The following is a 13184-nucleotide window of genomic DNA, read 5'->3' on the forward strand; positions in this document are numbered from 1 at the left end:
TATTATATATTGTATAATTCCAATCAAGTAAAATGGCAATAAAGTATAGTGAACAGTATTATGTTGAGAAGAAAAGGAATGATGATTTCCAAGGGTTGATATTTATAGTTACTGCTTTGAGTTTAATAATTTACGGATTAATTTTTCACTGGTTGCCGAGGCTTCTTAGGGGAAAAAGGGAGGTTGCAACTTTAAAATACAAATGGGTTTTCAAGTTTTTACAGCTCTGGGACAATTTGACTGGGTGTGTAGGCGTGAAAATACCATACAAGAAGAACAAATTTTACTTTCAGCCAAGTTTGATACTATTAAGTGCACTATTCATTATCATCAATGGGGTTTTCTGCTATGTTGAGACTAAAGACCTTGACTACGAGCCTAGATTTTATATTGTGGGAAAAAGATTAGGTAGAGTTGCAGTTGGAAATTTTCCCATGCTTAACATTATGATTCTCAAACATGATCTTCTTACTTCAATTACTGGTTTGCAGGCTGACAGACTTGAAGTCATGCATCATTGGATGGGAAGATTGATTTGGTTAATGGTTACTGTACATATGTCCTTAACAATTACATACTGGTTGGACTTGGATTTCGAGGTCATGGTTTTTATTCCACCACAAATTTTTGGTATGATTGCATATTCAACGATGTTCCTCTTAACGTGGGGAAGTATGAGATTCATCAGAAAATGGTCTTACGATATTTTCCTTGTTCAACATAAAGTGTTGGCGATTATCATGTTTTTATTTGCATTTTTCCATAACCCTTCCAATAAGGCAGCTGTGTTGATTGCGGTTCATGTTCTTGTTTTTGACAGAGTTTTAACGAGAATAATTGGTGTCATTCACAGAAGGACCAGTCCTACTAAGGGTCTCTCTGATTTCAAGATTCTTGATGATGATACAGTGGAAGTCAGGATAGAAGTTAAGTCTATAATGAATGAGAACAAGTGGTACGCAAAGATTTTACCAAAAATAGGTACGTGGAAAGCAGGCCAACATATTTACCTTAACGTCGGCAAAGTCAGCTTATTTCAATATCATCCATTCACTATCGCAAGTTTACCAAATACAGGTGAAATTAAATTGATCATAAGAAAACAAAAAGGGTTCACTAAACGATTGATGAAAAAGCTTGAGAAAGTTCAACATGATGAAGATCAAGATCCTAGTTGTGTTAAATTGAAAGTATCATTATGGGGTCCATATGGAGGAAAGCATCAGCCGCTTCTTACTTTTGATTCAGCTTTATTTGTGGGTGCAGGATCAGGAGCATCATTTACATTTCCATTGGCTTTAGATCTCTTGGAAACAATAAGACAGAGAAACGAGATTGGAGATTATTTGTTCCGTCCTAATAAGGCACACATCAAAATAGTTTGGATGATCAGAGACATACGGAATATCGAATGGTTTAAAGATATTTTAAATCAGTTAGCACAATACGTAGAATTTGGTGTAAGCATTGATGTATATGTCACCCAGTCACTGGCTGGAAAGTTGATATGTCATGATATTGTTGAGCAGGATCCTACTAAAGAAACTTATATCAAAGACAAAACCACAAAAGAAATAACTTCGAAGGACATAACTTCCACAAAAGAAATAACCACGGAGGACGTATCCACTACAAAAGAAAGAGTCCAAGATTTGGGCGAAACTATATCCTCCAATTCTTCTGGCTTAAGCTACGAAGCCTCGATATTTGATTTGTCAAATATTAACATACACTATAGGCGTCCAGATGTTCCTTCGTTGATTGATGAAGCGGTAAGTAACATGATAGCCGAAGACAAGTCTAGTTCGTATAAGTCTTTAGCAGTAGTTGGTTGTGGTCCTGATTTACTTACTAATCAAATGAAAGAAGAATGTCAAAAGAATCGCTGGAGAAAGCATTCACCCGATATTTATTGTCATACTGAAAAATTTTAATTATTTAGGTTAAAAAAGTATTCTTTATTTATTTGAGATCACAAGTGTAAAAACCCAGGCAACATTATTATTTTATTAGATTGCTCAAATGAAATTTGTCGCAACAGCTCTTAATATAAGGGATGATCTGATTTTCGGAGTATCTAATAACCAACAGTCGTAGAACATATTTATATACTAGTATCGTTATATTCCAAGCCGAATGAATAGAACCGTTTTACGGAAATTTGGTGGGGGTGGGGTTTTAGTGAGAACCCCACCAAGTATCCGATGAGAAGAATCTAGAAGGTGGGGTGGTTGTGGGCTTCGTTCCTTATCGATAAAGTATATAAATGGCTAGAGAGTAGAGATATTAACTTCTCTTCTTTATATATTATAATATATTATAATTATTCAAAAATGAGTGTTCGCAACAAAGTATGTTTGCTAATATGATAGATGAGTGAAATCAATATACTAACAATATTTAGATCTACTAAAGTTTTAAAGTTTTATAACGGTCAAGAAATTCCAGCTACTGGCTTAGGAACTTGGCAATCGAAAGACGAAGAAGTCTACAATGCTGTTCTTGCAGCTTTAAAAATAGGATACAAACATATAGATACTGCTGCTTGTTACGGTAACGAAGAACCAATCGGTAGAGCTATTCGTGATGCTGGCGTTAAGAGAGAAGACATATTCATTACTACCAAGGTCTGGGGAACCGATCACACTCGTGTCGAGCAAGCCTTGAATACGTCTTTGCAAAAATTAGGTTTAGACTACGTTGATTTATACTTGATGCACTGGCCTGTTCCATTGAACCCAAATGGTAACCATCCATTATTCCCAACTTTACCAGATGGAAACCGTGATATTTCTCAAGACTGGGATTTCACTAAGACTTACAATTTGATGCAGAAATTGTTAGACCTGGGTAAGACTAAGTCCATCGGTGTCTCTAACTTCTCCGTCACCAACTTGAAGAAATTATTGAATGCTCCTACTACAACTGTCAAGCCAGTTGTTAACCAAGTTGAATTACATCCTTACTTGCCACAACACAAATTATTACAATTCGCAAAGGAAAATGATATAGTTTTGGAAAGTTACAGTCCTTTAGGATCTACCGACTCTCCTCTTTTGAGTGACGAAGTTGTTGTTAAGATCGCAGAAAAAAATAAGGTTTCGCCAGCTACTATTTTGATTTCTTGGGCTTTATGGAGAGGTACAGTTGTTTTACCAAAATCCGTTAGTGCTCACAGAATTGAAAGTAACTTCAATGTCATCGATCTTCCTGATGCAGATGGAAAGGAATTGGACGACCTTCATAAATTAAGAGGTATCAGAAGATTAGTTTTACCTAACTGGGCTCCAGTTGTTGTCTTCGATAGTGACGAGTAAGCAAATAATTAGAGTTTATAGCTAATTAGTAAGAATCAACAATATTTTCTTCCATTTAAATATAGTCAAGATTTTATGTTCTTATATTCGTAAATATTGAATAAAGTCGGAAACTTCCCGAAAACGAGGAGTATTCGTAAATTCTGTATACTGATCGGTGTTCTGAGTACCGCACTGTGGGGTAAATATATATATATATCGGGATCAAATTCTTTGTTCAATAAATTCATATTACTAATTCTTAGAATTTCGGTCCTAATTCATAAAACAGGCATGAAAAGAAAGAGCGTAGCAGGCACAACGCAATATTGCTGTGAAATTGACGGATGCAATAAGGTCTTCTCCCGTTCTGACCATCTAGCGAGACATAAACTAAACCACAACCCCGACACTTTTTATAGTTGTAAGTGGGAAGGTTGTAATAAGCAGTTTGTGAGGAAGGATGTAAAAGAGAAACACGAAAATAGACATATAATTAAGAATGAGAAACAGAAACATATCCAAGCGAAGAGGAAATCTCAAGGACTGTCTTTGAAATCGACGAATTCTCCACTCGAAAATATTTCAAATACAGATTTCAGCGATAGAAATATTCCGGAAAATAAATCGGACAATATGTCGCCAAATAAAATTAGAAGAAGACTGACTTCATTCCATTTGAATAATGATGAGTATACTTACAATAATGGGTTCATGGGTAATGGGGTGGACAGTCAAATGGCAAACACTCCGGATTTGTGTAGAGATTTGGAAGTGCTAAATAATGACTCAATGAATTACATGCCGGAGAAGAATCTCTTGCCTACAGACTTAACTCAATGGCTTTTTAAGGACGATGCATTTTTAAACAATACTGGTGAGCTTAGTCCCAATTTCATTTTCAATGGTGTTGACAATTATTCTAGTTCTCTTTCAATGGATGCGTTTGCTATTTCGCCAAAATTTCCACACCCAAACTTTCAAACATATGTTGATGATCAAATAATACTGAAATTAACCTTATTGATACCTTCTTTGTCTAACAATATGGATTTTGGGGCTGTTCAAATAGAAAGAAGTTTAGAAATTTATTGGTCAATATTCCATGTACAATATCCAATATTACATAGGCCATCGTTTTATACTCCTGAAGTCCATCCATTACTATTATTAAGTATCATTATGATTGGAGCGGGCTTATCGTACCATACTGGTCAAGACGAGTCACAAATATTTAAGGATGCTCATTGCTTAGCAGACACCATCGCAGAACCATTAAGATGGTTGATTTGCTCATCTGATGAGTTCACTTCCCCTGCAAAATCGTGGATTATTCAAAGCTTAATTATTTTAGAAAGTTACGAGTTTTCATGTTCTAATAGAAAACTACACGAAAGAGCTTATTTACATCATGGACTTAAAATTCAATTATTAAGAAGAAGTCCATTATTAGGGGGTGATCCTCTAAACAAATCTAATGAAGACAACGAGTTGACTGAAGAACAAGATCTTTGGAAAAAATGGATCGAAATTGAATCCTTAAAGAGGGCTGCATTAGTTTCATTTTATATAGATACTATTCGTGCAACGATATTTGGCCATGAAATAATTTTATTCGCTCATCAAATTAAGCTATCATTACCATGTGACGACATGCTTTGGGAAATGTCGAGTATTGATAAGAATAATCTCCCTCCCCAGACAGAAACACCTAAATTTATTACTGCTTTAACCAAATTATTACGGAAGGAAAAATTCGAGGCCCCATCATTAAGTAGAAAAATTTTATTAGCTGGATTATTAACAATTAATTACCAGATGGAGCAGAAGGATCTACAGGTCTCATTTTTAGGTTGGGAATCTGTCAAGGAAACATGGAAAGAAACGATATATATGGCAATTGAAGAATGGAGGGAAGCAATTTGCAATGGTAGTTGTCGGGATACTAAGACGGCATTTTATTTGCCTTTCAGTAATGATGGGACTCATCCTTTATCATCAAGAATCAATGATACGCAATGTAAGTTTCCGATTTATCATATTGGACAGGCATTAATGAAAATAAACCAATATGATTGTATTATATATGCTGGAGCACCTAGTCGGATGAATGTTAAAACTGCAGAAAGAGATTATACAGCTGTTGAACAGCGTATTAAGGTATGGGCAAATTCACTCGCTGGAAGGTTATCCGTCGTTGATTGTTATCTTTTTTTATATGAAATGTTATTTGCAGGGGATAATGATGATATGCAACTCTTTTATGATCCTTCGCGAGACCCCATATTTTATAGGCCAAATATTGTCGCTACATCGTTATTCGTTGTGTGGGCATTTAATTTTTCCTTGCAAGGACCCGAATCGTCTGCATATTCAAATAATGAAATTCAAACGTCTTATTTAGACGCTAACCCGGTAAATCTATCTGAAGATGGCCATTCTTATATTAAAAGAATTTGTGAAACACTCAAGAATAAGAATAATGATAATAAATTATTTAACGAACATAAAAAGATGTATGCTAATAGCTTGAATGAAATTCCCAACAAACATAAGTTAGTTGGACTCTTAAGACTATTCAAGGATAGATATATAAACTGCAATTCTAGTATATGCCGAGAGTACTCAGATCTTTTGGAGAATTGTATACAACGGAGTTTAGGGAGAAAAAGACAATATTAACACAATGAGATGCCATTATTAATGCGTTAGAATGTTCCATTTTGTTTATAGAGTTTGAAAGTATGCAAATATAAATTAATATTTTAATTACTAGTGGCTATTATTATTAATAATAATAAAGTAATTTCTTCGGAACGCAGAATGATTCGTTATCGTTCTATATTATCCCGAGTCAAATATTATTCTAAATAGAATAGAGGGCATTACTTTACAGCAAAAAAGACTATTCCAAGTAATATCAAAACATCATTATGAACATATTTAGTTATCTAAAACTATACATCGTTACATGCGACTCGTTCTGCCTTGGATACGAAGTCATTTAATTCACTTTCGCTTGGAAGACTCAAACTTTGCAACCATTTTTCTTTAGAAAAATGTTCGGAAGCTGGTTGACCGTATACAGCACATGCAAACTTGGCTGTTGAGTTAGCTTCAATTGATCCTGTCAATTGTGGCAACATAACCTTTGATGCCATTAAGCTGGTATTTGGATCTGGTTCCGTAACCCTTGCTTTTCTTTCTTGCAATAAGTTCACGATTAAAGTATTATCATCATTGGTTGTAACTTCTCCCAAAGCTTTCGATCCAGGATGTGTAGCAGTGTTAAGACCTTTCTCATTCATTGAAGATACGGCAAAACCGCCTTCAATCGAATCAACCTTCTCAGAAGTTTTGTTTTCGACATGGTGCACTCTAATATGATATTTGCCTTTTTGAATAAGCCATGTTTTAACATTGATTCCCATTACAGCCGACCATTCTGAATATAAAACGTTATCATAAATCCAAGACTTGTTTGTTTGTCTGACAAAGAAGTCATTTCCAGAAAAACTAAAACCGATCATATTATCAAGAGTGGCTAATTTAAATCCTCTAGGATTATTTTCAATACAGAAACCATATCTTGTACTGTAAGCAAATTTATTGTACTTTTCAGCTTGATATCTCAAATTGAACGTTTTATATGGACCACTTATTAAAGCAACAGTATTACCTTTGGTATGCGAAACAAGCATTCCAGGGACTTTTAATGCAGCATCTTCCAAAACTAATGGTTCCTCCTTAGCTGTCCAGAATGGATGGTCTTCCAGAAGCATTAATGGGACGTATGCTTTAAAAGCCCAGTATGGTGACTCAGGTGAATTATATGCTTCACACATGAACTGATTAGGATACGAAAACCCTACGGATAAGACGTTGCTTCTGAATCTAGAGACAGGTTGTTCTGACCACCATCTCAAGTTTCTTAAAAACAAACCTTTTAAGACACCCCATGGAATAACAGGCTCTTCATCTGATTTCGTAATCAACGGTAAAACACCCCAAAAAGAAATAACAGCAAACCTATATGTCATAGATCTACCATAAGGAATAGAAGCACCATCATCGGCAAACATGTGAATATATTGCTTAGCAAATTCCAAAGCTCTGTCTTTGAATCTTTGACTTCTTTCTGGATCGATGTCTTTTCTGACCAAGTAATAAATTAATCCATAAAAATGTAAAGCAAATGGGTTATAATAATCAATGCTGGCTTTGTCACCATCACCGTACCAACCCTCCCCAATATACATATTGTCTAATTCCTCTAAGTGATTTTCGGTTAATTGTCTATCATAAGAGATTCCCACCTTATCTAAACCTAAATCAATCAATACTCTGAAAAACTTCCAATTACAACGGCGAAATTCGTGTTTTCTTGCCTCAAGAAGATACCTACTAAGATTTTTCTTGGATTCTTCAGGCAAAGGCTCCCAAACATGTTCTGGAACAAAAACCAATGCATATCCAACAGCAGCTAATTCGACCATCTTTTGATCACAATCCACAACTTCTCCCCAGTATTCTTCATGGTTAGGGTCAGTACCATTAATAAAACCTTTCCTATATAAATCCCAATGTTTGAAGTTACCACCACCCACAACGTATGGTACAATTCCCCATAAAGCTCTTGCGAAACCTTCAAAATGTGCAGCAGCCATAGGAAAATGAGCACCGCTTTCTTCCAAGTTAACTCTGGCACCTCCATCGGAAAACGCTGGAATTAATGGTTCAAATAATTCATTAAACGAATTCATAACATCATTTCTTGATTGAAATGAGTTATCTGTGCATGGATTAAAATTGGACGAGTTACCTATCATTGTTAATAACTATATTTTACCTTATCTACAGATATAAACCACTCAATTTTAACAATTTGGGTGCATTATATATGTCTTGATCAGATAATCCCCCACTTATACCCCACCCCCACCAAGTAACCCTCGCATGAGAAACGATACTTACTCTGTTACACGATTCAGAGGGCACCGTAGTAAACTGGTGGGTATATACTCCGCCAGAATCTGTAATCCTACATATTGGCAATGTAATTCCCCAGATAGACTCCTAACTTAGTGACGTTGTGATTCGATTATTCTTGTAAAATCGATTATTTGAAGAGGGGTTTGTGAAAAAATGATTGTGAAATTGGCCTAAACATTTAACATACATTTTTATTTTAAAGAATGCGCGTATTCATAAAGTAGTATTACTATATAGCTCTCTGTTATCTTACCTGTTTTCTTACAATTATAAAAGAATGAAATCAAGGAATATGAATAAGCTCAACTAAGATACAACAAGTTGAACAAATGAATTCTATTTGTTTTCCAACGATTGAGAAGCATGCGAGTTCTCAGAGTTTCTTTCTCCTTCAAAATGTTCAATTTCCATCTTTGAATGTAATTCCTTATCAGAAAGAAATGGAACATCTGGTTGCCACAGTCTACTTCTCCAAGCAGGAACTTTTTCTTGCCACATTAAACCAAGTTCTTCTAGTCTTTTGCCCTTGGTTTCAGGGAAAAAGAAGAAAACATGAATGAACATACATGCACAAAACGTTGCATAAATTATGTATGTTTTCCATGTAATATTTTTAAAAGAAGATGGTGTATACATAGCAAGTGCGAAATTGAATATCCAATTAGCAGCAGTGGAAATAGCAGCACCTCTTTGTCTTGCTGCATTATCGCCCCAAACTTCAGCACAATATACCCAAATAGTAACACCCCATGTCCCGGCATAACAACAAACAAACAAAAAGCATGATGCGATAATAGCTTTGCCTACTGCCTTCTGGTCCAGAGGTATTCTCATTCTAACCGTATCATTGTCAGGGTTTTCAATTTGTACAGCATATGTGGCAAAGAGACCAGCTACAGCATATTGCCAAACCATCATCCCAGCAGCACCAAATAATAATAGCGGCCGTCTACCAAACTTATCCATAAATAACAAAGCGACTCCAGTTACGCCAACTTTTAAACAATATTGAATGCAAGATGCAATTAAATTGTTATTACCAGAATAACCAGCCATTTCGAAAATATAAACAACGTAATAATTCATAACATTCAGACCAGCCAATTGTTGCCAGATCTGAGCACTAACTGCTACTATGGTTCTTGAGATGTACTTCTTAGTAAAAAGGTCAGCAAACGTAAAAGATCTAAGTTTCTCGGATGCAAATATTTGTTCTTTAATTTCGCAAACTTCTATTATGACATCTGGGTCTTCCCTATCACCTTTTGCCTGCACTTCTGCAACAATATTTTCAGCCTGGTCCCAAAGATTTTGTTTTGCTAACCATCTAGGGGATTCTGGAATAAAAAAAGTTCCAAGTATGATCAAAAGTCCAGGAACCATTTGCACACCCCAAGCTATTCTGAAGGATCCAACACCATTTATAAAGTGACAACCGTAAGACACAAAATACATAATAAGAATACCGAGTGTAACGGAAAACTGAAAAAGCCCCCCTATCAAACCACGAATTTTTCTTGGTGACATTTCGGAACCATAGACAGGGGCAACTGATGACCCAAATCCAACACCGTACCCACCGATAATTCGCCCAATTATCAATTGGGCTACATTTTGGGCTGAAGATTGAATTACAGCTCCGACGACCCAAAAGAAACCACATATCATTAATGAAGGTCTTCTACCAAAGGGTTCTGAAACAAATGAAGCAGATATTGCTCCAAAAAATGAACCTAATGCCATGGATGAAGTAATAAACCCTTGCAACTCAGAATTTGGAGAATTAAAAAAGCTGAGATAATCCTTATCACTAACAAACACAGACATCGACGAAATATCAATCCCAAACATCATACCGGAAATACATGAGATCATAGCAATAACATAAACATTGTAAACTTTGGGGAACTTATCCAAAAAAGTACTGAATTTCAAGGCTGGCCCAATTAACTTATCTTCTAAAGCCATATGGAAGGTTATTTTTTATAATATGTAAGGGTCTTAACTATATAAAATAATCGCTTAAAATTTATTTTATGGGAAATATTTGCAACTCTTATAATTCAACATAATGCTGCTCCAAAAGTGTCGGAATTACGGGGCGCTACTATTCTTCAAGAAGCAATTGTCTGGTAAACCAAGACAGAATGATTCGTACTAGCGTAACACGGTGGTATCTGTATCGTCATACAGAAAATCGCCTGGTGGGGGTGGAGACTTTGGAGTTTATCTAGAGAGAATGAAATAAGGAACATATTCTCTTTTGGTGGGGGAAGAGATTGTGATTAATGGTGCACGACAGAGATGTTCGTATCGGAGATCAGGAATTTTGATTTAATTATGTATATAGTGCGTTAAAAAAATCCCCACAATCGTGAGATCGCTTGGACGTCATAGCTATTGTGTATGCGCCTTCCAATTTGAAAGATCAGGAATGCGCGACGCTCAATAGAATTTGCAATATTCTGAAAGTGTTTCTTCTATGGAATAATGGTAAAATCAAACTCACAGAAAAAAATATAATTCGTTCTCTCGCACATGCTTATTCTTTATTTTCAATGCTTTCAATATTTATGTTAACGGCACCAGCATCGAATACATAAGATGAGAACTTTCTGGAAGGAATACCTTTTTCAAAAAGAATATCTAATTCTTCATACGTTCTATCTTTAGTTTCAGGAAGCCTAAAATAACTCCAAATGAGAGTAGGTAAAGCAGTGGCAAACCAAACAAAGGCGGTTTTACCTTTAAGGTTCGCTCCACTTGGAGTAATGAGATAAGGCTCTACTACATTTGATATCAAAGAAGCCAAATTATACGCATTTCTTGCTAATGCAATAGACTGTGCACGCAACCTTGTAGCAGACATTTCACTAACAATTGTGAAGGCCAAAGGTCCAATCGTAAGAGCATAGGTGGCAACCCAAATCATAGTCAATGCTGCTTGGGCCCACCTGACATTTGTATTGTTTTCTGCGGGTACCGCTAAAATCCCAATAAGAAATAGCATTAAAACTAGCATGAAATATCCACTGACGTAGATGGTTCTTCGACCAAAACGCCTTATCAAAAACCAAGAACAAAAAGTTCCAGTAAATGCTATACCAGTAACACCGAGATTTAATTTGTAAGTGTCATCACTATTTAGGCCAGCTTGTGAAAAAAAATAACTTGGAGAATAAGCGAAGGTCGATCCAGAAAGGACTTGACCTGCAAATGCGATACAAGCAATTTCTGTTCTACGAAGGTTTGAACCTTGAAAACATTTTAAATAACTTTTTAACCCTTTAACTTCTTCTTTTGTAAGCTTTTCTTGTTGTTGTTCAAGTTCGTTGGTATGTATCATAAGTGCAACCGCCTGGTGCGCCCTATGTTGAATAGACTTAGAACAAAGCCTTTTTACAGATCTTTCAGCCTCTTCAACCCTACCCTTTCTAATAAGCCACCATGGAGAATCAGGAGCAGCCCATGTTAATATAAATAGAGGTATAGGCCATGCCCACTGAATGGCAAAAGGTATCCTATAGGACCATTCAGTAGTATTAGCGACAAAAGCCTTAAGAACTCCTGCAGCAATAAATTGGCCAATAGCCCAACACATATTAACATACGCAGTAAGGTAACCTCTTAATGCCATAGGACAAACCTCAGATGAATATGTTGGACCCATTGTAGCAAAAACACCCCATGGAAGACCACATAATATTTGACCAACAAGTAATACTTCGACTGAAGGTGCAAAAAATGGGATAAAAATAAATGCAGACATAAATATTAAACTCACCATAATGACCTGTCTGTGACCAAATCTTTCAGTTAAATATCCATTGGCAAATACACCAAGGATTGTTCCAACATTAGGGGCTGTTCCAAGAGCCGTTTGCCATTTGGTGAGAAGCTCATATTCGCCATTTCCAATATCAACCCCGTATTTCTTTTGGAAGGAAGGATATGCGAAAAAGGAAGACATAAGAATATTATCGTACCCCTCCATTATAATAGTTGCTGAAAATACCATTGACCAAAGAATTGCAGGTTTATATGATGCAAAAGCTTTTCTTAGAGTTAAGGCATGCTCATTATCAGTAGCCTCTCTTGCCTCCTCGATTATTTCTCCATTTGTAACACCAAGAGCTTTATCTGCATAATTATCATTTACAGCTTCTTCAATATGAAGTACCTCTGCTTTATCTTTTTCCATTTTAATGATTAATAATTTAACTGATGGAGCTAGAATTAAGGCGTCTTTTGTCTCTTTTTATACACTATTAACTAACCTTACAAACATATATAGACTCGGGTCGTTATTCATTCATTATTTTGAAAAAATATCCCCATACCCCCATATCCTATACCCAATGCAGAAGTTTTAAGTGGCGTCTCAATTAATGTGTGTTCTAATAACAAATTTAGGTTGACTATTGTTGATACCCCATTCCTGCGTAAATGAATAGAATGGCCACATTTCGCTTAGTTGCAAATCACCATGTACCAACATTCAAACGAATATAACTTGAGTGAAATCGTATTCTACATGCCAGTTTATACAAGGGCATAACCTAGGTATAATATTAATTACCGGTATCTAAGGTTAAAATAAAATCTTTGAGAGATATAGAAAACAATAGTAAATTGGGTGGATGGTATTGTTAAAAGTCGGATACGATTCTAAATCAGGTACTTTTCCACTTTGCTTGATATCTATTCGGTATAATGAAGAATCGATAGAAAATAAACTATTGTTTAACCTTAAAATAACCCGAGAATTCATGTTTTGAACTGCTCTTTATGATGAAGGGACCATTTTCTGTGGGGTAATCTGCCACTCTTTTTATTCCAAAGTTAGAAGGTTGCTTATAAAAAATAATAACTTGGATATTGATAAAAATTTTAATG

The 13184-nt window shown here is 35.7% G+C and overlaps 6 protein-coding genes across 6 annotated transcripts; 3 read left to right on the top strand and 3 right to left on the bottom strand. All coding sequences in view use genetic code 12, as the record gives it.

The window, feature by feature from the left end:
* Positions 1-32: 32 nt before the first annotated feature.
* Positions 33-1934, top strand: DEHA2B15994g (DEHA2B15994p; the record flags this gene model as incomplete). The annotated part of the gene is made up of 1 exon (XM_457646.1): positions 33-1934. One exon carries the CDS (start codon positions 33-35, stop codon positions 1932-1934), a length of 1902 nt encoding a protein of 633 aa, XP_457646.2.
* Positions 1935-2372: 438 nt separating this feature from the next.
* DEHA2B16016g (DEHA2B16016p) lies at positions 2373-3317 on the top strand (the record flags this gene model as incomplete). Its single annotated transcript, XM_002770092.1, has 1 exon — positions 2373-3317. The coding sequence occupies one exon, from the start codon at positions 2373-2375 to the stop codon at positions 3315-3317; it is 945 nt and encodes a 314-aa protein (XP_002770138.1).
* Positions 3318-3590: 273 nt separating this feature from the next.
* On the top strand, positions 3591-5978 carry DEHA2B16038g (DEHA2B16038p; the record flags this gene model as incomplete). The annotated part of the gene is made up of 1 exon (XM_457648.1): positions 3591-5978. The coding sequence occupies one exon, from the start codon at positions 3591-3593 to the stop codon at positions 5976-5978; it is 2388 nt and encodes a 795-aa protein (XP_457648.2).
* Positions 5979-6253: 275 nt separating this feature from the next.
* Positions 6254-8125, bottom strand: DEHA2B16060g (DEHA2B16060p; the record flags this gene model as incomplete). The annotated part of the gene is made up of 1 exon (XM_457649.1): positions 6254-8125. One exon carries the CDS (start codon positions 8123-8125, stop codon positions 6254-6256), a length of 1872 nt encoding a protein of 623 aa, XP_457649.2.
* Positions 8126-8624: 499 nt separating this feature from the next.
* On the bottom strand, positions 8625-10256 carry DEHA2B16082g (DEHA2B16082p; the record flags this gene model as incomplete). The annotated part of the gene is made up of 1 exon (XM_457650.1): positions 8625-10256. The coding sequence occupies one exon, from the start codon at positions 10254-10256 to the stop codon at positions 8625-8627; it is 1632 nt and encodes a 543-aa protein (XP_457650.2).
* A 574-nt stretch (positions 10257-10830) lies between these two features.
* Positions 10831-12489, bottom strand: DEHA2B16104g (DEHA2B16104p; the record flags this gene model as incomplete). Its single annotated transcript, XM_457651.1, has 1 exon — positions 10831-12489. One exon carries the CDS (start codon positions 12487-12489, stop codon positions 10831-10833), a length of 1659 nt encoding a protein of 552 aa, XP_457651.1.
* Between the last annotated feature and the right edge of the window lie 695 nt (positions 12490-13184).

The sequence above is a fragment of the Debaryomyces hansenii genome, assembly GCF_000006445.2.
Source record: "Debaryomyces hansenii CBS767 chromosome B complete sequence".
In the NCBI taxonomy this organism is placed as follows: domain Eukaryota; kingdom Fungi; phylum Ascomycota; class Pichiomycetes; order Serinales; family Debaryomycetaceae; genus Debaryomyces; species Debaryomyces hansenii.